The sequence below is a fragment of the Anoplopoma fimbria genome, chromosome 9 (genome assembly GCF_027596085.1).
Source record: "Anoplopoma fimbria isolate UVic2021 breed Golden Eagle Sablefish chromosome 9, Afim_UVic_2022, whole genome shotgun sequence".
Classification (NCBI taxonomy): domain Eukaryota; kingdom Metazoa; phylum Chordata; class Actinopteri; order Perciformes; family Anoplopomatidae; genus Anoplopoma; species Anoplopoma fimbria.
This window is the reverse complement of record NC_072457.1, coordinates 5,419,810-5,445,707: the sequence shown is the minus strand read 5'-3', so window position 1 is coordinate 5,445,707 and position 25,898 is coordinate 5,419,810. Positions and strand designations below refer to the sequence as shown.

The following is a 25,898-nucleotide window of genomic DNA, read 5'->3' as shown; positions in this document are numbered from 1 at the left end:
AATTCTTCAATTTTCATTGTCATGTTTTTGTCTGATGTCATTCAATTTGGTGTAACTGATGAACAGAGTTTGTAGAGGGAACTCATAAAACACTTAATGATGGAAGAAGTTACTCTTAATTTACATAAGTAAAAGTAGACTAGTTATAATACTACAAGAGTAGAAATACTGCTGCATTCAACATTTTACTCAAGTAAAAGTACAGCATTAGTGTGAAATATATAATTAAAAAAGTGAGCCTTACCTTTATACTTTTTTTTCAAGTCTATCTTTACACTTGGAGTCTGGTCCTGGACTCAACCTGGATTCCAGTCTTGGATTCACTGGAGTCTGGTCTTGGACTAAACCTGAAGTCTGGTCTTGAACTCAACCTGGATTCTAGTCTTGGACTCAACCTGGACTCCGGTCTTGGACTCAACCTGGAGTCTGGTCTTGGACTAAACCTTGAATCTGGTCTTGGTCTTGAACTCAACCTTGAGTCTAGTCTTGGACCCGCCTGCTTGAGGGTGAAAGCTGAATGAAGTCAGTATTTGATCAGGTCACATTATTTACATCTGTAACGCTGTACAGCAGGAACATTACACGTACAAGTACACATTATAAAAAAACCCTACTTGGACCAGGTTCTTCATGAAGACTGAACCAGATCTTAGTTTCATCTTAAAGGTTTTAACATCACGTTCAACAACAAAACGACAAAAAAGAATTGATTTCATCTGTGTTTTAACATCACGTTCAACAACAAAACGACAAAAAAGAATTGATTTCATCTGTGTGGTTTTTATTCAAAATGTTTTCATCGATCACGGCTACACTGGACTTCTGCTACTTTCCCGCTCATGACGAGCCGGTCGGTCACGTGGTACGAGTTATTATCTGGAAGCTGAGGCGAAGGCTTTTTTTTTTTTTTTTTTTTTTTTTTTTCAAGTAAGAGGCTCAGATTTACAGTCTTCCCTCAGGTGACATGAAGGCAGCGTCGTATCCACACCTTTTTTTATTCCCGCCTCTCCCCTCCCCGTCAGATGGAGACGAGAGGGTTTTTGCATCGTTTGTTCCCTTCCTGGTGTTTTTAAGTGCTAAAAACGAAAACAGTGCAAAGTGTCCTCCAGATTCAGTAGCGACGGAGAACCATCGCACGGTGGAACCCCGCAGAACCTCGACACTGCACAGGATCTGTGGATTAGTGGGAACAAAATTCAAAATATACAGAAACACTTAAACCCCACAAACTGCTCGTTTTTTTTTTTTTTTCCTCTGGGACAACTGAATGCATCGGGAATACAAAGCAGTACATTCAGAAGGCATTCAGTGGTGGAACACAGACAGAGTTATCCGCCAGGAATCAGCAAGAAAAAGGACACATTTATGGTGCAATAGTCCTTTAAAAGGATGAATCTGGTGATTTTCTACATCTCGCTTCTTCCCAACAAGAAGAGATCAAAACAAATAGTATTAACTGACAGGTATTGTGTGTGTGTCAAAGTCTAAATGTTTACTACAGCAAGAAATGTGGATTAATCCGCCGCTTTCCTCCTGTTTTTTAATTTTATTTTTAATTAAAAACAACAGTCACCAGCTGTTTTAGGTAATTAACAAGCCTATAAATTAGATTTTTTTTTTATAGATTTACATCTCCATTAGGAACCAATGGGTTTGGAGCTGAGAGCCACAGACAGGAAGCACATGAAATTAGTTGATTATAAAAAAAAAAAAATATGTATACATGTAGAAAAAACACCAGACTGATCCTTTCAGTTTGAACAGGGGACATTGTGGTTGTGGTTCTGGTTTGATGATCGGTTCAAGTTTTATGCCATGGTTAAAATCTTTGAAATATTAATAATAAAGTCATATTTTCAGTGAAATCAAAATGAATGTCGACAGTGTGGACCAAATAAAAACAGACTGATCAATACTGTACCTGCACAAATTCACCTGGACAGGTTTGGTTTTATACAGCATTATTAATAATAAAATAATAAAAACACATTCTGTTCTGTCAGCTGTAAATGTGTAAAAAGCAAAAAAAAAAAAAAAAAGCATTACAGTTTGTGTTTGAACTGCTGACATCGTCGACCAGGAACTCCAGGATTATTGCAATAGTATAAACATCAGCCAACAGGGGAGGTCAGAGGTCACAGGCACACAACCAACAGGGAGGATGATGTCACTGATTGTACGTCACGCTTCATGACTCATCACCTCGACTGTAAACCGTGCAACTCAACTGTGCAACTGGATATTTGCTGCAAACGTCGTATCTAAATAACAGGTGATTGACGGACGTTTAAAATCAGGAGAAGAAACCAACAACATGTAGTTTCTAAACGCTTCACGAAAAGCATCCAAACTGGTGGCGGTTTAACCAGCTCAGACAGAATGTCAGGAAAATCTGCATTAAATATTCTTTCAAAGATGATCCAATATCTCTGCTTTGGAGTGTCTCTTTTCTTTTGCTGCTAAATTGACCAGGAACTCCAGTTCTTTTTCCTTATAGCTTTACCAAAGGATGCTATGTTTTTGGATCAGTTTGTTTGTTAGTTTGTCAGCAGTAATACGAACTACTGGCCTGGTTGTCATGAAGTTTGGTGGACGGGTCTTTCCAAATAGATGCTATTTTGTAGGAAGGGTTTGTTTTAAACGAGGCACAACAATTTAACCAGACTGACAATTGGAAGAGCAGAAAGAGAAGAAGATCCCTCTGAGCAACAGCTGAATAAGATCAAAATAAATGACCAGTCATTGATAAAAGTAACTGGAAGCTTATCATCTTAAACAATAATATAGCCAATAATAATTGGTAATGTCTTACTTTAGCAAAGCTCCTTAATAGAAATAGAAGGTTAGTGTAGTGTTATTACTATTGGAATATCAGCCGAACATACGATGGACTAACAAATCACAGTTTAAAAATCTACAATCTAACACTGAGTAGACTGCAGAGGGCCCAAAGAGAAGCAGAATCAATATTTAGAGCCCAGTTGCATCGTTTAGGTTCAATAATGATCGAGGGTCACGGACGCTTCTCAGCACTGGAAAACAAAATCAAAATCCATTTTCTGACGCTATTCTCACTTGTCATGTTACACTTTTAGATGTCGCGTAAATGGAAGTTTGAATCATTTATTTATTCTTCTTCTGGGGCCAAAACTTCAAATGTAAATAATACACTTGGTGTCTGAATTATGCTGCTTTTTTATCCCCGTCTATTTCCATTTGTGTCCGTACATTTAGAGCAAGTCCACTTTTCTTGCATATGTGCATATACTTAGACAATAAAGCTGATTCTGATTCCTTAACACACGCACACACACACACACACACACACACACAAACACTCGGCTTGCTGTTCTACTCATGCACCAGGAGAGTTGCACAGGTACAGCGGAGGTCGTGTTTCACTGTTCACCTGCACTCCAGAGACCAGATCACTGTTAGCAAAAAAAAAAAAAAAAAAAAAAAAAAGATCTGATAAAAATGTTTACACGCACTGAAAACTCCAGATTTCATAGAGTTTGGTCTTCACATTTCCCTCAAAACGTACTGCTGCGTAGAGCTAATTTACATTTATAAATGAAATGTGTGCAAACCCAACACTCATCAGGTTTCTCCAACAAAACTCTACCGGTGTAATCCGCTTTAATCCGCCTGACTTCTTCCCACTTAACTGGATGGTTCAGAACTCAGTTTCCAAGGCATTGGAAAAATGTGAAGTGCATGTAAACAGTGATAAACCAACAAAGTCTCGCTCCGATCCGGCGGTGACAGATGTTAACATCCTCGTTAGCTCCTGCTGTTTGTTCTGGATCTCCTCACTGATTTGGGGGGGGACATATCTGCACCTTCAGCTTTAATATTTGGTTTCACGGGCAAACATTTAGTGAGAACATTAAATAGTAAGTGTGTTGAGTATAATAACGTGTGTCTCTCTCTGAGTCATACAGCAGTTAGCGCGGTGCTGAAACCAAGATGGCCGCCGTCGCTCTGGGTGGGGCGTCGCTCTGTGAGGTATTCTCCTTTTGGACAGTAACTGGAAGTCGTTCACAGCCTGAGCTCGTTGGCCACCTTGGAGGCGATGTTCTTGAAGGCGATGGACGTGCCGGAGATCCGCTTGAAGCGCACGCCGTTGAGCGAGAGGCGGGGCAGCTTGCACACCTCCATCTCCCATTGGACCAGGCTGTCCTGCCGCGCGTCGCCGTGCACGCAGAACAGCGAGTAGCGTTCGCGCTGCTCGTAGTCACAGTTGTTGGCGTCCAGGACCCTCCGGATCTCCTTCATGATGTCCCCCGGCTCCATGGAGGACGTGGTCTTCATGCTCCAGGTGAAGCGCAGGGCGCGGGGTTTGGAGTCCCGCACCTCCTCTTTGGGCTCACCGGATAAACTCCTGAAAGGACGGAGACCCAAACAGAGCCACAGCGTTAATGGAGAACAGGAAGCTGCAGCGGCTTCAAACGAATGCTTTATGACATTTTTCCGAATGATCACGTGAACACATTACACAAAAAACGTGTTGTTTATCTCCATTCATTAATCGTCAATTTTCCATCTCTGTGAGCAACACAAATTGGATTATTTTCACCTTCATTGTTTTGAGGTGGTGGCTGAACTCTCAGAGAAAAATATCTGGACAAATAAAATCAAAAGTATCCTCATAGTGAGAGAGAAAATATGTTCTTTAGGTAAATTAACATTTTCACTTTCAGGCGAGATCTACACTGTTAATCCTAAAAATTAACATTTATTGTTTTATATCATGTTGTGAGGGTTTTTGTTGCTGTAACTATATACATATATATATATATATACATACATACATACATACATACATACATACATACATACATATATATATATATATACATACATACATACATATATATATATATATATATATACATACATACATACATACATACATACATATATATATATATATACATACATACATATATATACATATATATATATATATATATACATACATACATACATCTGTATATATACATACATATATATATTATGTGACTTTAACATCCTGGCTCTTACTGACCTGCGTACAAACTTGGAGGTGATCTTGCCGATGAGCGAGCTGGAGGTGCCTCGGCGGCCCGTTGCCATGGACGCGGCGGCGTGCGACAGGCTGGGCGAGGCCGGCGGGCCGTTGTAGGTGGCGGACCGTCGGTCTCGGAGCTGAGCGCCGTGGAAGGTGGAGCGGCTGGAGGAGCCACGGGGAAGCGGGTCCGGTCCGGAGTCGTGCTGCTGCTGCTGGTGACGCTGAAGGCGGAGGGTGATGACGGAGGCTGCCGGGGGAGCTGGGTGGGGGGAGGAGAGGACCATGTAAAGGCGTTCATTTAAAAACTGTTTCCATGGTTACGTCAAAATGACTCACCTCTGATACTCTACGTTGTCGTCGATGGGGGGCAGGCAGGACTTCATGGGATGTCCCGACGCCGACATGGACTTGACGTGACGGGGGCGTGCGGACGAGATGGTTGCCCCCGGCGACGGGGAGGGGGATGCTGCAGGTACCTCAGGTAGACTGAAAAACAAAAACAGATTAGTTAGTGATCTGGAGAATACCAGCATGTGATCAATGAAAGACTAAAACTCCCAGAATCCCGCTCACCTGCTGTCCTTCCCGTTTGGAACGACAGCCGAGTGGCGGTCGGTGCTCGTCCTCTCATGAATATACGTGTTCCTCCTGGTGATGCTCTGCAAAAACACACAATGAGCGTTATTAAACTGATCCAATGAGACAACAGTATAAAGAGCTGACTCCGCCCCCTACAGGCAGCACAGCTCATCACAGCCACGAAAAACAAACTGATGATTCCTCTGTTATAAGACTCAACAGTCTGTAACTGGACCTGGTTTAAACTAGGTATCTGTCTGTAACCGGGATCTGGTTTTGACTCGGCATCTGTCTCTACTGGGTCTAGGACCTGGTTTAAGCCTGGTTTCTGTATCGGGACCTTGTTCCAACCCGGTATCAGTTTGTACAGGGACCTGGTTTAAACACGGTATCTGTCTGTATCAGGACCTGGTTTGGACTCGGCATCTCTCTGTACTGGGACCAGGACCTGGTTTAAGCCTGGTTTCTGTATCGGGACCTTGTTCAAACAGAGTATCTGTTTGTACCGGGACCTGGTTTAAACATTTGTATCAGGATCTGGTTTGGACTCGACCATTATCTGTACCGGGACTTGGCTTGAACCTGGTAACCCTACCGGGACCTGGTTCAGACCAGAACGTAAATCCTCTCACCCCTGAGGCTGTGGCTGACCTCCTACGGTCTGGAGCTCCTATGGGTGACGGCGGCTCTTCCTTCCTGTCGCTCTCCACGCTGTTGGCATGACCTCGCTTTGTGTAGGAGACGGGTGGAGGGATGGAGGGCGCCACTGAGACACACGGAACAGACGGCATATAAAGATCTGCTGTTGACTCTCTTACTCTATAAGGTCACCGGAGCTTTCGACCATCTCTGTCATGTGTTGAGAGAAACTCACCGTGGTCGCTGAAACGCCGCTGCTTCTGACTGGCCGACGCGTTGCGAGAGTGGGCGGGCGACTGACTGGAGCCGTTGAGGTCGCTGCTGGGTCGTGACCTATGCACCAGGTTACCGGTGGACAAGGACTCACTGCCATCGCACTGGTGGAGAGAGCCAAAACAGAGGATTCTGGGTAAAAGTTGATGCAGTTTGATGGAGCTAGGCTAACAGTTTCCCCCTGCTTCCAGTCTTTGTGCTAAGCTAGGCTAAAGATGTCCTGTATTCGTCTCTGCACGGATACTTTAAACTTGTGATTCTGGAGGAATCAGGAGGATTTCACTGAATGAACAACAGTTTATGGAACAAACCTCAGCAGTTTTCCTCCCCAGCAGCAGGTATATCGCCGTCACCTCGTTGTATTTCTGACCCTCCAGCGCCTTCGTCACTTCCTCCTGAGGGAAGCCCATCGTCCCCATCAGCTCTGATTGGTCAGAAAACACACAGTACGTTAGCATTGGTTAAAGTACTCATGTTTAACGCATTCACCGTCTTCATTTAGCACGTTGCTAACATGCTAACATTAGCTAATTCAACAACGAGCACAGCTGGAGCTTTGGACATCCAATAGTTGACTGACAGACATTAGAGTGGCTGAACAGCGTTGCTATGAGAATTACGATTGGCCCAAATTCTGTCCCCCTCAGTGACAACATGTGGAAGGAATTTATAAAAGATTAAAGATTAAAAGATGACGCTTAAATGTATTAAATCTACAAGATCAGCTGCCTCCAGATAATAGAGTGACGTCATAAAACAAAGAGGATTATGGGACATCCAGAGCAGCTTTATTTTCCTGTTGGAGTCGTTTGTGTCCACCTGACTTAAATTACAGTCTGCTCAGAGAGTATTCAGATATATCAAATGAGATATGTATTGTGTGTGTGTGTGTGTGTGTGTGTGTGTGTGTGTGTGTGTGTGTGTGTGTGTGTGTTTTACCGATGCGTTTGAGGTCGTTGAAGTCTTGTTCCGGTTCGTTGTACGTTTTCAGCTCCTTCTCGTCGTAGCCGACGTTCATCCATCGATCCTTCATGATTTGCTGGGAAACAAACAAACAACAGGAGCCGTTTAATTGAAACATTCAGGCGATGTTTTGGTACCCGAGATCCGCCTCAAGACCACTTTTCTTTTTTTTAAAGGTCTCAGTATTTGTCTTTGAAGCGACTGTACTTTCAGCGAGGCTTTCACTAACTTGACAAAGAAAACAAAGGGAAATTCTCACACATAATATTCAGCTCATCAATTCCTTTTGATTATAATAGCAAGCCATTTCTCATGGCACACTTATAGAGTATATATGTCAATAAAAGAGTTGAATGAAGAGGAATCCTTATTTGTTGTCTTTGTGTGTTTTTATGGATCTTTCAGGTCGATTTGAGGGGCGACTATGGCTTGCATCTTGCACTTCACTGCAGTCAATGGCGAAGTGTCTCAAACCTGAATTATCTCTAATGTCCATCAGGTGGCGACTCCTCTGGTTGCAAAAGAAGTCTGATTGTATAGAAGTCTGAGAAAATGACTCTACTTCTCTCTTGATTTATTACCTCAGTAAACATTGTAAACATGAGTTTATGGTCTCAATCTCTAGCTCCAAGTCTTCTTCAATACAGCATGATGTTCATTTAGTACGTTATGGTCCCATTTAGAGTATTACAGACCATAAAGCTCGAACCGACTGTGATATGTAGGTTTGTGTACGTGCAGCAGCGAAAAGTACAGGAGGGCTGAGTGAAGGTGAACAGAGGGTGTAGTGATCAATAAATACACTCTCAGCCAATCACGTCACTGGTCTTATGACTCTAAATCATCTGAGCCAATCATAAGTGACTCATGACAGCAGTGACTCAACAAACACAAAAGCGCCTCTCCAGGAAATCATGTCTTCTTGACGATGCAGAGCGACATGATGTCAAACAAACAGCTCCTCAAATCTTTATCAGAGGCAGATGGTGTTTTATAGTTTAGTAGTACAATCAGTAAAGAAGAGCAGTGATGTGCTGTCAGATCTCATCTGCTGTCAATGACACAGCAACACTTTGTGCAGCTGCTTCACAGTAAAAAAAAAAAAAAAAAAAACAACTAATGGTGGAGATCCATCAAATCTGGCAAACAAACGGAAGGACGAGGAGGAACACCAAACGGTCCGCTTTGCTCCGGACGGTTTGTACTTTGATCTGAGTTTTGCGAGCCTGCTGTTTGTGATGGATGCATTTCATTTGCATAAAGTTGGGGTCGAGTCATGACTATGCTGCAGTGAACGGTCAGTCAACTCGTCGTGTCGTATCCATCGTGCAAAGCGCGGCCGTCACTCTTGCTCTCGATAGAAAATGAATAGGATGCGTCAACTTCATATCAACAGATCTACCTTTGCGTCTGGAAAAGACTCAGAGGCTTTTATTGTGAAGGAGCTTCGGGAGGTGATCAGATAGACATATGCGAGTTGGTTTGTAGTTGCTAGTTGCTGGTTCTACTCCCTGACGCTGGTCTTACCTGCAGACTGCCTCGTTTCCCCGGGTTGAGCACCAGCAGCTTCTTCAGCAGGTTCTCACAGTCCGTCGACATGTAGAAGGGAATCCGGTACTTTCCTCTGAGAACACGCTCCCTCAGCTCCTACACACACACACACACAAAACATTGTCTCTTTAATTAAGTAGAGCTGCAGTGATAGACAGAAAATCAATCTGCAACTATTTCGATAATTGATTAACATCAGAGTCATTCTTTGTTGTTTTTTTTTTGATTGGACATCCCCTCTCAAGGCTCTAGGAAATTGTGACGGGTATTTTAAACTGACGTTAAATGGACAAAAATGATTAAATCGAGTAAATAATCCTCAGATTAACCGCTTATGAAAGCAATCATTAGTTGAGCGTCAGTGTTTCACTGTTATGAACGTCACCAGACATCAAGAAGCACTCTGGATCAAGAGGGTCCAGCTGCAGACCTCCTCTCTTCCTATTGGCTCACAGACACAATGGACCCTTCTCCTCTGAATGTTCACTTGAAGCACAAACACTTCTAACATAAACCAGAGGAAACGAGTATGAGGTGGAAAGTACTCAGATCTTTTACTTCAGTATAAGAAGTAAAAGTGCAGTGTAGAAATACTCTTTTACAAGTCCTGAACTTCAAAAAGTACAAAAGTGTCAGCATCAAAATATTCTAAAAGTACCCAAAAGAAAAAGTCCTCATAATGCAGAATGTCCCATTGTTGGAAATCCTTACTCCTATATTTGTGAATTATGAGTTGTTTTTTAAAACATTATCTTAAAAGTGTTTCCATTATTTTGTCCACACCTTGAGGTTCTGTCCGTCGAAGGGCAGCGAGCCGCTGACCAGCGTGTACAGAATCACTCCCAGACTCCAGACGTCCACCTCCGGCCCGTCGTACTTCTTCCCCTGCAGAGTCACAAAACTACATTACCCAGCAGCCCAATTTTCCCACACACACACAGACACACGTCACTGCCCTCAGGATATGCATGTTCACTATATGATTCAGTTTGATATTAAAACCCTTTTTACATTTTTTTTTTTCACATTTTCATCTGAATAAATCAAGTTTCATCTTATTTTATTTTAAATATGTTAACAATTAAGGAGGCTGTCACACTCAAAGTTCTGTCTATTCTAACCAATTTTGTCTTTTTTTAAATTTTAAACAAACATGAATAAAACATATTGTTATAAAGTAAATCTACTTTAAATGAATGAGTTTGTGTTCTGTATGCTAAGGGTTCATGTTTAACCCTTAGGATACAGCTGTTACATTTTTCACAGTCATTATTAATTATTATAATAATTATTATATAATTGGACACTCTTTCTTCCCTATAATTCCTCCTTTCCCTTTATCATTTCTCAATTCTTCTTCACATTTTACTTCCCTGATTTCTTCTCATCTTTCCTCCCCGGCTGTTTCATACCATCTAACATTTCTCCCTTTCTTTCCATCTCCTTCCCTTATTTATTCCTTTTAGTCCACAGATGATAAACATGTCACATTAACTTTGGGGAAATATATATAAAATTAAATCTAGAATGTTTTCATTAGCTTTTAATAGAACCAGTGAGCCATAAATAAAAGGCATCACACATGTAGATGTGATAAAACAGAATGTAACTGTAAGGTGTTTGTTGAGCAGGTGTGGTGGGCGGAGCCTAATGTTCACCTGGAAGAGTTCAGGAGCAGCGTAAGGTGGAGATCCACAGAACGTGTCCAGTTTACTGCCCAGCGTGAACTCATTACTGAAGCCAAAGTCTGCGATCTTTATGTTCATGTCGGCGTCCAGCAGAAGATTCTCTGCCTGAGAGACACACACAGAGAGTATATAAGTATATAAAGTATATAAATATATATACACAGTAAAGTAAATATATGAAGTATATAAAGCATATAAAACAGAAAAAAATAAGAATTGAAATATACATAAGAGCAATTACACAAAAACAATATCACAAGTCAAGCATTACAAAGTACACACAGTACTCACGACTAGTTTTGTACTTTAACTAATACTAATGTCTCATGTGATTAGTAGCAGCAAAGTCAACAACGTACAAGTACATATAAGAATGATACATCTAGTATAAGAGAATTATGTATAATATGATAAAGTAATTTCACCTTGTGTTTGTCTGTATTCATTTAGAAATATATAATAGAAATATAATATAGTTTATAATGTAATTAAACAGTATAACATATTAACATAATATAGTATTTTATTTAATAAATATAGTACAATAAATGACCATATCAAATATATACATTCCCTACATCTACTTTGTCTTTATTTCCACTGAACTTTTTTTGTTCAAATCCATTATATTTGCGTTATATTTATTTCATTTTAGACAGACAACAGGATCGTTAACAAGGTATAATAATCTATAATCTCTATTCACATTAAATCAAAATTAATGATTTAAGTTTTAAATCTTATTTTGTTTATTTAATCGCGTGTGTGTGTGTGTGTGTGTGTGTGTGTGTGTGTGTGTGTGTGTGTGTGTGTGTGTGTGTGTGTGTGTGTGTGTGTGTACACGTGCGTTTACCTTGAGGTCCCGGTGTACAATCCTCTTCTGGTGACAGTACTCCACTGCAGACACAATCTGACACACGATAGAAGAAGAAGAAGAATCATTAGCAATCATATATTACAACACACACACATGACTTTTCTTTAACCTAGTTTTCAAGTAAAATATATATATAAAATATATATATATAAAATATATATATTTTATTTTTATTTTTCACCTGAAGACAAACAATTCCAACATCTAAACATTTATGTAGAGGACTGTAAAAGTCATTAGGATTCATCCTCTGGAGGCCATGAACATCTGTACAGTTTATCGCTCTTTCTTTTTGCTTACCCCGAAAAACTGAGACGTAATAGAGTTAACAGACATTATATGTTATAACAGAGACAGAAATCTGGAGCCAAGAGATAATAAAAATGTAAAATAAAATAAATAATGTTTAACAGCAGCAGCGTTCGTTGACCACGGCTCTGTTAGCCGCTACGCTAATGGACCATAATGAAGCTGATGTGTTTTATGAGCGGTTACATTAATGCAGGTTTTCCCCATGTGGAGGATTAAAAAAAACTGTTATTTAACCAGAATATTTAGTTCAATACTGTACAGCAGAGCTTGTGCTGCTCACAAAAATAAAATAAAATAAAAATGTTTTATTAATTGTGGGTTACAGGGACAGGAATAAAGGACATAATGTGACAAAAAAAAAAACAATCTTGTAACACACAGCAACACAAATATAGCCTACATCACAGGCTGCTGTATAAAGAAAAGTTTTACAAAAGGTCTTTAATGTTGTGTATCTAATAAATAAAGAAATATTAATATATCTTTTGAGCTAATCAGATTTAAGAAGGTGATACAGGATGATGCATAAGTATGAAACCAATGAGCGTTCAAAACCTAAAACTGTCAGGACACCAAGACAAGTTTGATTTGCACATTTTTGCAAGTTAACAGAACTTCCCTGAACGCACCATCAAACAACTGACTTGGGACGCAGTGCATTATGGGATATCGAGGACCAGATAGTGTCGTAGATGTAAAATAATATCACCTGTCGAAACTTGGCTCTGGCCTCCTTCTCCTTCATTCGTCCGTGAGCAACCAGGTAGTCAAAGACTTCACCTGTTACACAGACAGACAGAGAGACAGACAGACAGGTAAGCAGATGGACAGTCAGACAGACAGGCAGGTGAGCAGACGCGTCGCACCTCTAATTGAAAGACTATGAACTATAAATATTATTTGGAGATCATCTTTTATTTCTCCATCACTGCTCATGTTTACTGTTACAGGTGGAGGTGTTCATGTTACCAGCTGACACACAGGTGGACACACAGGTGGACACACAGGTGGACAGACAGGTGGACAGACAGGTGGACAGACAGGCGAGCTGGTCTTACCTCCGCTGGCGTACTCCATCACCAGGTACAGAGTTTTTTCCGTCTCAATCACCTCAAACAGCTTCACTGAAATACAAAATGATTAAGGTATTACTACTGCCAAATACTGAGCTCTACTGCCGCCAAATACTGAGCACTGCTAAATGAGGAGGAGTAGTAGGAGGAGGAGGAAGAGAGGTGGGGGCGGGAGGGGGAGGAGAGAGAGGAGGAGAAGCAGGAAGAGGAGGAAGAGGAGAGATGGGTGTGGGAGGGGGGCAGGAGGAAGAAGAGTAGCAGGATGAGGAGGAGTGGAAGAGGAAGAAGAAGAGGAGCAGGAGGAGGAGGAGGGGAAAATGAGGTAGAAGAAGAGGAGGAGGAGCAGGAGGTGTAGAAACTGTTCATGGAGCAGCAGGAGGAGAGAGGCCGAGGAAAAGAAGGGGAGGAGGTGGAAGAAGAGGTGTAGAAGTTGTTCATGGAGCAGCAGGAGGAGGAAGAGGATGTGGAGGAGGAGCAGGAGGTGTAAGTTGTTTATGGAGCAGCAGGAGGAGGAGGAGGAGGAGGAGGCGGCGCTGCACTCACCGATGTTTGGGTGGTTGAGGATCTTCATCACACTGACCTCCCTGAAGAGCTGTAGAGACGATCAGAGTGAGTGAAGCTGATCCTTTAACATAATTAATGATTCTTCATTCCAATAAAAATGTCCTCAGTTAATTATGAAATATTATATTTTCAAATGAAGTGACTTGATGGATCGTTGTTTAATTCAGAGTGAATTATCTTGAAACTGAAGAACTATCGTCCATGGTGAGTTGGTAAGGTTAGGGTTAGCCCTAGCATGCTGCGTTCACTTGATGTAGGAATTTCTGCCGTTTGTAACAGAAGCTTATTTATGTGCAGAGGTACAACTATGAAGTAGTTTTACTTTAGATTAGTATTTCATACTTCTACTCTACTACATCTAAGAGATGATCTGGAGCATCTCCAGACAGACAGGTGAAAGGTCAGAGGTCAGAGAGCGTACCTTCTGCAGACTGGTGGGGTTCAGCTGAGTTTTGTCGATGATCTTGATGGCGACCTGCACAAAAACATCCAAACTATTAATATACAACGACTAATATATCAATAAATGTAACTCCTCATCAGGTTTGTTTCGGAGGACTTTCATATCAGGAGACAATATGATTTAAATATTCAAACATTTGGTTATCGAACACCTGTTATCATGTGACTGAAGGCAAGTTCGTTTATGGAGCACATTTTTTCCAGATAAAAAAATCTGCAAAAACAAAACAAAAAACGTGAAATTGATATTCGAGTAAATTTAAGTTATTAAATGCTGTAAAAACACGTGAATCCAAGTTTCTTTCATCTTGTTTTGTGGGTTATTATTTTCATATTTATCTTCGAAGTAGGGAGTTTTATTGCTGCGTTTCCAGACAGACTTCCTGGTAACATAAGTAAATTAAATTAAATTAGATCCAGCACTTTCCTAAAAAGATTAAAGTGCTGTTAAGATACCCTTTACCACATTAATCTAATTTATAATAATTTATAATTTAAAATAATCTATCTATAATTTAATCTGTTAAATAACTTTCTTCTGTATTTTTTAACATGAAGCTCTTTTAATGCGATCTCATGCAAACACTGCCACATGATGTTTGATGTGACTGTAAAAAAGTAACGAGTAGAAAATCTAAAATATTGATATTAATGCACAGCAGAATGCAAACAAATTAAAGTTCGAGAGCAAATGGAAATTGTTTTACAGGAAAACACGGAGTCAGCAGGACCAGAGCTTAGAGTTTCATTCAGGCTCCAGTCCAAAAAAATGCTTTCAAGATGATCAATGTGATTAAAACGGAGTGCAGACCGCAGGAAATCAGCTGAAGCATCTCCTCTCAGAGCGACCAAAGCCTGACGTCTCCAGGGAGAAACGGGCAGCCGATTGGACGGCTCTGAATCGGAAAACGGATCTTAAAATAAGTGAGAAAATGCCTCGCACACGCACACACTACTGTTTGATCTCCTGACCAATCGGCTCGGAGCTGCTGACGTCTGCAGCATTAATAATTTAGCCTGAAGCGTCACGTTTCCAGTAGATTTAACCCCACGGACTCTCTGACTGAGCACACGAAAGAGTCTGAAACTGAATCAGAAAGTACCTTGATTTACCCCGAATATGTGCGAAAAAAAGCAGTAGGAAACATTTAATTTAAAAGATAATCCTAGATACGTATAATGCATTTTGTTTTTGTCGCCATGATGGTACATTATAATGCCAGATTTTAAATCACACTTCCTGACTTTTCAGGGTCTGAATGTGTGTGATGATTTTTATCTTTTCCCACATTAAGCTGAATGTGTGAAACAGTGAAAGTCATTCAAATACAGTGCGGGGAAAACAATATTCATGACGGTACAGATATTATTTTTGGCTTACATTTTCAAACTTGACAAATAATAAAGGCCCTTTAATCTCAAATGAGGTACATTTCTGTGTTAATCCACTGAGCCTTTCAAAGTCACTCTGGGCCCCTCTCAGATAAAAATTGAGACAATTTTAACCCCCAAATTGGCAGATTTCCTCCATTAAAAATCTGCGGAATTAGCTATGAGCAGCTCATATTTGCATTGTACTCATGGATGTACAGATAACGATATTTGGATTTCTTTAAACTGGAGAAAATTCAAAAACAAGATGATTCTCAGGCAAGTTCTACAACGTCTTTTTTTGTATTTCTTTTAAGTGTACATCTATTTGTAATGTAAAAACATGTGGTACATGTCAGCTGACAGATTTTTTTCACTCAAAAGAACATGTATCTTAAGTACCTTCATCATCTCCTGCTAAAGCTAATTGTGTTTGATCCGCTTGCGTTCTCACCTCTCGTCCTGTCAGACTGTGTTTGGCCAGTTTGACTTTGGCGAAGTTGCCCTTGCCGATGGTCTTCAGCAGGCGGTAGTTGCCGACGTGCGGCTGTTCGTCTGCGATGGACGACACGGCGCTGCGACATGGCGGCAGACTGTGTCGGCTCGATGATTTGGTGGGTGGGGCCGGCGGCTCAGGGAGGCTGTCTGAAGTCTTTAGCTGAAAGAGACACAAACGGATTTATTATAAACATTTAGATTACCTGAACTGAGTCACTATTAACTTAACGTTTCACTCCAGAGGGTGCCCCGTGGAGTTATGGTGTGCCACAGGGAAGCGTACTCGGACCTCTACCGTTTCTGACACAGCTGACAAAGTATAGAATCCATAAGTATGCAGATGACACTGCTGTTTACTACTCAGCAAAAACAAATGTCAGTAAGCCTTGAGGAAGGATGTGGGAAGAGCTTTTGTTTTGTGTGCAGATGGGAAAACTGGACTCCCGCTTACAGTGGAGGCTGCATCATCATAAAATGAGATTCTGGTTTGGATGCAATAAGCAGAGCAACGATAACTGTAAACAGTAAAGTCCCCATCATTGTGTACACTTCCTTTCTCCTTATGCACTTAGATTAATGTGGAACGCATCTGCAACACTACAGTCAGACCAGGTTCAACAAGTGATAAACAAAGCAGCACGTCTTATTAAAGACCACGCTCTGACTAAAAAGACAACATGTATATTAAAAAACCTTTGAAAATGGCAGGTATTGACAGAATAAACAATTCTACAGGCACTCAAATGTGAACTGAAGTCTGGACACCAGAACACTGTACTGACTGTTTTATATGTTTATATTTATCTTGGACAGCTGTATTGATTCTGAGTGGATTATGTGGAAAAATATATCGTCTAAAATGCTGCTGTAGAGCTACGGAGGTAAAAATGAATGGGTTTTGAGGTCACAGGGTGGGGCTGTACTATATCAAATACACTTAAGTTAAAGAACATGACATCACTATCAGCTGTCTCTAAATGACAATGAGTATCGAAGCAATCTTCATGGGATCTGGTACTGGGTGGATATGTTTATGACGTGGCTCTGACACAACCCTCTCAAACCATTTCCTAACATGTATCAAGCATCAATGGGTCTGAAGTCATAAATATCCCAGACCGGTTTTCTCTTTCCCCCCATCACTGGTGCTCTAGATGCTGAAAGTGAGATGTGCTGGAACTCGTCAGCAACCTCAGGGTTTGAAAAGTGAAGCCGATGTGGAAGTCCTTAAACCTGCATTCTCTCAAAGAATGTTTGTATAGAAGTCTATGAGAAAATGACCCTACTTCTCACTTGATTTATTACCTCAGTAAACATTGTAAACATGAGTTTATGGTCTCAATCTCTAGTTTCAAGTCTTTTTCAATACAGCATGATGTTCATTCACTAAATTATTGTCCATTTAAGAGTAAAATAGACCATAAAGCTGGGTATGATTTAGGACGGGGCTACTTTGTGATTGACAGGTCGCTACCCCAATGTTGTCCGGTCTGGGAGTTGTCCGTGTTTGCGTCTTACAACTTCAACCCTGTCACAGTGTGTTTTCAGTTAATGTAAGTGAATTGTGAAATGTTGGGCGCCTTAAAAGAATACTTATTCGGCTTTCGAAGCTCAACCCGCTGTCACCTCTGGTTGCAAAAAAACAAGATGGCGACAGCCAAATGGCAAACTGGAATTTTAAAAACAAAGGCCACTTCTTATATACAGTCTATGGTTGAAACACATCACATAGCTGATCAGCACGTCTTTTATAGTGCGGGGTTGGATTCTGTTCGGACCAGCTTCCCTATTAGCTCCAAGTCTCCTTAACTGAAGTGACGACAGGGAGAGGAGTTTTGTTCGGGTCCCTTTGTGACCAAAGAGAACAAACCAAAACTGAGTAGGTTTGGAATAGTTTGTTGTGGAAACCAGAATATTTAATTACTTGCTTAGTGTTAGATGTTAAGGTCAATACCTCTTCCACGTCTGTTTGTTAAATTTGAAGCTACAGCCAGCAGCTGGTTAGCTTAGCTTAGCATAAAGACTGGAAACAGATATCCTAGCTAGGTCCAAATGTAACAACATCCACTTACAAGCACCTCTAAAGCTCAATCATTAACATGTTACATCTCATTTGTTTAATCTATACAAAAACTGAACCTTAAATACAGCAATTCATCCTTTCACAAGCATTGTGTGCCGGACTATCGCCATGGTTTCAGTTCAGGACTTTAACAACAGACAGAACCATATCATCTGCGACTGGCCGCCGGCTGTCAGAGGAACTGGAGCTGATGGAAACCAGTCTGACAGCGTCTGAACCAGCTGGAGGAGACGAACAGCTCTACTGTTTCACCTCGACATCGAACTGCACCGCCGTGGACTGACACTCGACACCCACTGAAGGCCATGATGTCATACTCACTCAACTGATTTGGCTTTGGGGAAGAAAACATGAACAAACAGATCTGGTGTTAAAGGCCAGGCCACACCAAGGGTGTTGTTAAATATTTGGTTCGAGAAGTGTTGTTCAAGGTACCCGAGTATTGCCATTTTCTGCTACTTTATACTACATTTGGTAAATTCTCCTACTTCTTAAGCTAAATAAACTATTTTAAAAGCCTCTTGGATTGGCTGGAAAATGCATCGTCACAAAGTTGTTTTTATGTTTAGAGATACGTGTCTCTCACAGTACAGCGACGCAACAAACATGTGATGATCTTATAGAATATGATGCATTGATGTAGATTAAACTACCCGACAGTATATAAAGGAGTTAAATACATCTACAGCAGTGAAATACAACATACACATTAATGCAGAAGTACTATTAATACCGAAACATCAGGTATAAAAGTAAAACAATGACTTTGAGTACATTTAGCTGATAATTATTTTAACTTTGATAACTTAAGTAACTAAAGTTTTGATTGCAGGGCTTAGTCTTGTAGTGGATTATTTTCATAGTGTGGTATTAGTACTAATTTAAATAAAAGATCTTCTTCCACCACTGGCCAAAGAAAATGTACTTCTCCAATTTCCCAGATGCATCACAAATTAAAAGATATTTTGTTTCCTCCCGTCTGTTTTCTTTAACTAAATAACTGTCAAAATAGGACGAGTTCCTCTTGGTAAAGAGCAGAGCAGCAGTTTAAAACAGGAACTTCTTTTTTATTTATGCTTCAGTTTACAGATGACAGCAGCTGGAGAGGTCTGTGTTTCATTTGCGTCTCTGTTGACACCGACTGAGAGAGTTTGTGATTGGTTATTTATCTTTTGAGAGGAAAAATACGAAAAAAACAGATACATTATGATTTAAAAATAGTATCATTCCCTTTCTTTGCCGTAACCAAATCGATTTAGAGACACTAGAGAAGGGAAGAACCTCAACCTCAGAAAGCTGAAGTGAAAGAAGAACTTCCAGGCTATGTTCCACAATAACTTTCTAATTATCAAAACTGTGACTGCAGTTTCTGCAGCTTTCCGAGAAAGATAATCTGTCGTTCCCTCCAATGATTTATCAGCTGTGAGGAGGTGAGACAAGCTTTGTGACGATGCATTTTCCACCTGACCCTGATGTTTCTTTAGCTTTACATGTAGGAGGTTTTTTCCTAAAACTAAGAATATTGAATATAATATTTAACCCTTAAATTTGAAGGGATTACAAGATCCTCCATGATGGTGGAGAGGGAATGATTTCCAGGTCAAGCAGGGAGAGAGGACCGGTGGAAGCATAAATTAGCTTAATCAAAAAGCACCCTGCATGTCTTTGACCCGACTGCATCGTCATCCCCACCATGTCCCCGCACACGGAGAGGTCAGAGGTCAGAGTTCAGGGTCCGGTGGAGGCTGATTCCAGTCCCTGTGTGGCTTCATGTCTCATCACCGGGGCGGGCTGGGCTCCACTCCCACTTGTGTGGGGGGAATCCCATAGTAAGCCTATCCGTTGCCCTGGCGACAGAGAAAAAGCCCCCAGCAGCTGATTTCACAGTGATTCATCACAGAGGAGATTCTCCGTGTGAAAGGGGAGATGAGCTTCACACTCTCGGCGTGATGGACACAGCGACCGGGGTCAAAGGTCACACCACCGAGGGAGGGAGGGGGGGGATGTTTTTATGGTCTCGCCGTCTGCGACTGTAAAGCCGTCGTGTCACGCTTGAGGATTTTTAAAAAAGTGACTTCTAGAAGAGTAAGAGACATCACAGAGCTGCTCCTCATATCACATCCTGCAGTGTATTCTGGGAACAATCGATAGTAAACAGACAGCAGGAGCCAGCTGTAGCTGCTGTGAGTCTGACAGAAGTGAAGGGTAACAGATTAGAGGAAACAAAGACGTGACCAGACAGCAGGACGTCTTTCAGTCTGACTGTGAATAGTATTTCAAAAAAACTTTATACACAGTACAAAATTATTATTATTTTTAATTTTTTTATATTGATCAAGGTTGATTTTTTTTTTTTGCTTTGTTAAAATCCCGTCTTTGTGTTTTGTATTGTTGATCAAAAATAAAAAAAGACTTAAAGACGTCAGCTTTGATTTTAGGAAACTGTAATTGTGAAATACTGTCATTTATTAAATAAATAATGAGCAGATTAAACAATAAACAAATCAATATATAAGTTCTATGTTGGAGACACATTAAGACCTAACGGGGTGATGATGGCAACGTGCATGAGGAGCCTGAGAACAGCTCACTGCTAGCATTCCTGCATTAGCATGACAATGAGGAGGCTGCTTTTACCCAGAATTCCTTCAAGGTCTGTCGGCCTCCACAGACCCAAAGGCTCTGTTCACATGAGGCATAAAAACATCAGACTGCTCTCCGTGTTTGACGGACGACACGAGACGGGAAAACAACCAAAAACAAAGTGTGTCAAACAGAAGCTGCCGGTCAACGAGATCACAGACAACCAAGTATCTTAACTTGGTTCCACGTGTTGTTTTTTTTATCTACAACTTCAAACAATAAAGTACAAAAATAGTCTTCGGTAAAACATACTGATGGCTGTAGTAGATAATTAATAAATCAAAGCAAATATCTCTTATTTCTTTTAGTTTCCTGCTACATGAGTGTTCATCTCAGGGATACACCAGTTCGACTTTTTGAGTCCCTGTAATGATACCTGGGCTTTGAGTATCGGCCGATACCGAGCACCGATCCAATGCTATCGATCAATAAGCGTTTAATCAATAAGCTGTTTGCGTCACTGTGTGGAAGTGACTGGGAGAATTCTCTGATGTGTTAGGGCGACATCAGCACTGACTTAAACGTTGTTTTCTTAGCTTTGTAAAACTAACTGAAACTATAAATACAAAGATATAAATGTATTGAATTCTTATTTATTATCAAATATATATATATATATATATGCCAGCAACTTGGTAAAAAAAATCTTAATAATTGACAGGAACTTTTTTTACTGCTGGGAATAATTGGTAATAAATTAAAACAGGAATTTAAATTTCTGTATATAATGTATAAAGTATATAAAAAGCTTAATCGAATAGATCGACCTCATGATACCTGATCCAGATATTTGAGTCGTGCCGATATCAGATAACAGTATCGATGCATTCATGTACAAAAATACTCTTCACTAACGTGTAGCCGGCTGTAGTAGATAATCAATAATCAAAGGAAATATCTCTTCTATTTCTGTGCAGCTGTTAGCTTCCTGCTACATGACTCCACAGATACAACCTGAAGCGGTTTACTTCATCTGAGTCAAGTGTTCATATTCACCTCCAGCAGAGGTAGAGGAAGTACTTTGATCTTTTTTTTTTTACTTCCGTAAAAGTAGTAATAAAAACAGTGTATAAATACTCTGTAACAACGTAAAGTACTGCCTTCAAACATATTATCTAAGTACATCTTTAAACACCGCACACCTGGCAACTCATCTCTGCTACAGGCTACATTAGCACACCTGAATCTGTGGTTAAACAGTCAGCAGAATAGTTGCATTGTGGGTAATGTAGTCATGGTGTTTTTGACAAGGGAGAAGAACCAGAACACTTGTGGTTCTGCTGCACAGATTCACTTTTTCTGTGAGTGTGATGATAAATCAGTAAAGGGCTACTTTAAGACAACACCTGCAGTTTGAACTGATTTTAAGTCCTTGTGCTTAAATTAAAAATGTAGTTTAGGGGCCAGAGAGTTGTTATTTGGGTGCACTGGCCCTTTAACATCTCCCTCCAGTTGCTCCTGGGACATTAAGCGGGATAGTGAACATTAGTGAAGTTAGATATTTAACAGTATGAGGCAGTCCCACCACAAACAGCCGAGGTCACTGATCTGCAGAGCTGATGTGGATCAATCATGTTGATCAGCCTGCAGCTCCACCCTGTTCAAACTGCAACACTTCCTCAATAATCACAACTATTAAAAGGTGTTTTTAATAAAAAAAAACAATACTTAAACAATCATAGTGATATAATAATGAAAGTATCAATCATGTTGATCAGCCTGCAGCTCCACCCTGTTCAAACTGCAACATTTCATAAAAAATCACAACTATTAAAGGTGTTATTAATAAAAAAACAATACTTAAACAATCACAGTGATATAATAATGAAAATGCATGAATAAAAATCATTAAACTGATCAATAAGCCTGCAGCTCCACCCTGTTCAAACTGCAACATGTCATAAAAAATCACAACTATTAAAAGGTGTTATTACCAATAAAATCATAGTGATATAATACTGAAAGTATCAATCATGTTGATCAGCCTGCAGCTCCACCCTGTTCAAACTGCAACATGTCATAAAAAAAACTATTAAAAGGTGTTATTAATTTAAAAAAAAACACTTAAACAATCACAATGATATAATAATGCAAATGCATGAATAAAAAGAGACTTAAACTCCATCAATAAGCCTGCAGCTACACCCTGTTCAAACTGCAACATGTCATAAAAAATCACAACTATTAAAAGGTGTTTTTAATAAAAAACCAATACTTAAACAATCACAGTGATATAATAATGAAAATGCATGAATAAAAAGAGACTTAAACTCCATCAATAATCAATAATCACAACTATTAAAAGGTGTTATTACCAATAAAATCACAGTGATATAATACTGAAAGTATCAATCATATTGATCAGCCTGCAGCTCCACCCTGTTCAAACACTTCCTCAATAATCACAACTATTAAAAGGTGTTATTAATAAAAAAAACAATACTTAAACAACCATAGTGATATAATAATGAAAGTATCAATCATATTGATCAGCCTGCAGCTCCACCCTGTTCAAACTGCAACATGTCATAAAAAAAACTATTAAAAGGTGTTATTAATAAAATAAAAAAAACACTTAAACAATCACAGTGATATAATAATGCAAATGCATGAATAAAAAGAGACTTAAACTCCATCAATAATCAATAATCACAACTATTAAAAGGTGTTATTAATAAAAAAGCAACACTTAAACAATCACAGTGATATAATAATGCAAATGCATGAATAAAAAGAGACTTAAACTCCATCAATAATCAATAATCACAACTATTAAAAGGTGTTATTACCAATAAAGCAACACTTAAACAATCATAGTGATATAATACTGAAAGTATCAATCATATTGATCAGCCTGCAGCTCCACCCTGTTCAAACACTTCCTCAATAATCACAACTATTAAAAGGTGTTTTTAATAAAAAAAACAATACTTAAACAATCATAGTGATATAATACTGAAAGTATCAATCATATTGATCAGCCTGCAGCTCCACCCTGTTCAAACACTTCCTCAATAATCACAACTATTAAAAGGTGTTTTTAATAAAAAAAACAATACTTAAACAATCACAATGATATAATAATGCAAATGCATGAATAAAAAGAGACTTAAACTCCATCAATAATCAATAATCACAACTATTAAAAGGTGTTATTACCAATAAAGCAACACTTAAACAATCACAGTGATATAATAATGCAAAAGCATGAATAAAAAGAGATTTAAACTCCATCAATAATCAATAATCACAACTATTAAAAGGTGTTATTAATAAAAAAACAATACTTAAACAACCATAGTGATATAATACTGAAAGTATCAATCATATTGATCAGCCTGCAGCTCCACCCTGTTCAAACACTTCCTCAATAATCACAACTATTAAAAGGTGTTTTTAATAAAAAAAACAATACTTAAACAATCACAATGATATAATAATGCAAATGCATGAATAAAAAGAGACTTAAACTCCATCAATAATCAATAATCAGCCGTCGACCTCACCTGCTCGGACTCTCTCTCGCTCACCGGGGTCAGAGGCATCCTGCCGGACATCTTCCTGCCTTCCCTCCCTCTTCAATCCGGGAGAAGCATCCCCTCCGCCGGCCGCTCTGCAGCAGCGCTCCCCGGGAACCAGGCCACCTCAGCGGGGGCTCGGCTGGCAGGCCACCGCCGGCCGGAGGGAGAGAGGGGAGGCCGGGGCGTCGGCTACAGGAAGGCCCGCTGTCCGCGTCGGAGCCGGGGGAGAGAGTTTTGCATTGGAGACAAAGACACAGAGAAGAGTAGAGAGAGAAGAAGAAGAAGAAGGGAGGCGAAGAGGGAGGAAGAGGAGAAGAGGAAGAAGAAGTGAAGAAGAGTATAAGTATGAGTCCTTCCTGCAGCGTCCCAGAGGTTTGTCGGCTCTCTCTCTCACAAAAAAAAAAAAACTTCACAGAGACCCGTGACGTCAGAGCTCCTCCCACGCGTCATCCTCGTCGTCATCCTGAATATGTCCCAGAATCCCCTGCGGCTTCCTGCAAGAAAAAAAAGAAAAAAACTACACACACACAGGCTCTTCACACTGAAGGCTTTTATTTTGAAAATATTTGTTTTAAATGGTGAATCTGGATGTTTAGATGTTAAACAGATCATAATAGTTTCTGTCTGTATGTATAATATTTCAGTTACTGTGGATTTTCTACTGTTTTTTACTGTTTTTTACTGTTTTTATTGCTCATTTGCTCATTTAGCTCATTTGTTTTAATGGTGAATCAGGGCAGAGAGAGATTTTTAGATGTTAAACAGATCATAATTGTATAGTGTGTATGTATAATATTTCAGTTACTGTGGATTTTCTACTGTTCTTTACTGTTTTTTACTGTTTTTTACTGTTTTTATTGCTCATTTATAATACTTATTTTATTTTTTTATATATTTTTTTTTAATTTACTATGTCTCTTGTTTGCACTATTTTTTTTTTTAGATGTTGATCATAATAGTTTCTGTCTGTATTTATAATATTTCAGTTACTGTGGATTTCTACTGTTCTTTACTGTTTACTGTTTTTTACTGTTTTTTTGCTCATTTTTTATTTATTTACTATGTCTCTTTTTTTATTTTCTACTGTTCTTTACTCTTTGCTGCTGTAATCCTGTAAATTTCCCAGATCATTGTCATGAAGGCTTTTTAATAATTGTTTTAATGGTGAATCAGGGCAGAGAGAGATTTTCCTTTTTTTAGATGTTTTTTTAGATGTTAAACAGATCACTTAATGTTTCTGTCTTATTGTATTCCTATTATTTTGTTACTTATTGACCACATTTTTACTGTGGATTTTCTGTCTGTATATATAATATTTGTTACTGTGGATTTTACTGTTCTTTACTGTTTTTTACTGTTTTTATTGCTCATTTATAATACTTATTTTGAACTTTTTTTTTTTTTTTTTTTTTTTACTATGTCTCTTGTTTGCACTATCCTCTTTGCTGCTGTAATCCTGTAAATTTCCCAGCTGGGGGACTATTTAAAGGATTATCTTCCCACCCTCTACAGGCCTTCACAATGAAGGCTTTTATTTTGAAAATATTTGTATTGTTTTAAATGGTGAATCAGGGCAGAGAGAGATTTTCCTTTTTTTAGATGTTAAACAGATCATAATAGTTTCTGTCTGTATATATAATATTTCAGTTACTGTGGATTCTCTACTGTTCTTTACTGTTTTTTACTGTTTTTATTGCTCATTTATAATACTTATTTTGAACTTTTTCTTTTTTTTTATTTACTATGTC

The 25,898-nt window shown here is 39.4% G+C and overlaps 1 protein-coding gene across 1 annotated transcript; it reads right to left on the bottom strand.

Annotated features, from left to right (window-relative positions):
- Positions 1 to 908: 908 nt before the first annotated feature.
- On the bottom strand, positions 909 to 24,552 carry mark1 (MAP/microtubule affinity-regulating kinase 1). Its single transcript, XM_054604100.1, is given in 19 exon segments — positions 909 to 4,384; positions 5,051 to 5,228; positions 5,231 to 5,312; positions 5,386 to 5,539; positions 5,627 to 5,712; positions 6,265 to 6,398; positions 6,507 to 6,648; positions 6,856 to 6,968; positions 7,484 to 7,583; positions 9,035 to 9,154; positions 9,842 to 9,943; positions 10,717 to 10,851; positions 11,600 to 11,656; positions 12,645 to 12,715; positions 12,994 to 13,059; positions 13,552 to 13,600; positions 13,994 to 14,047; positions 15,860 to 16,063; positions 24,136 to 24,552. Coding segments are annotated over 19 exon segments (2,241 nt in total). The 5' UTR covers positions 24,187 to 24,552; the 3' UTR covers positions 909 to 4,041.
- Between the last annotated feature and the right edge of the window lie 1,346 nt (positions 24,553 to 25,898).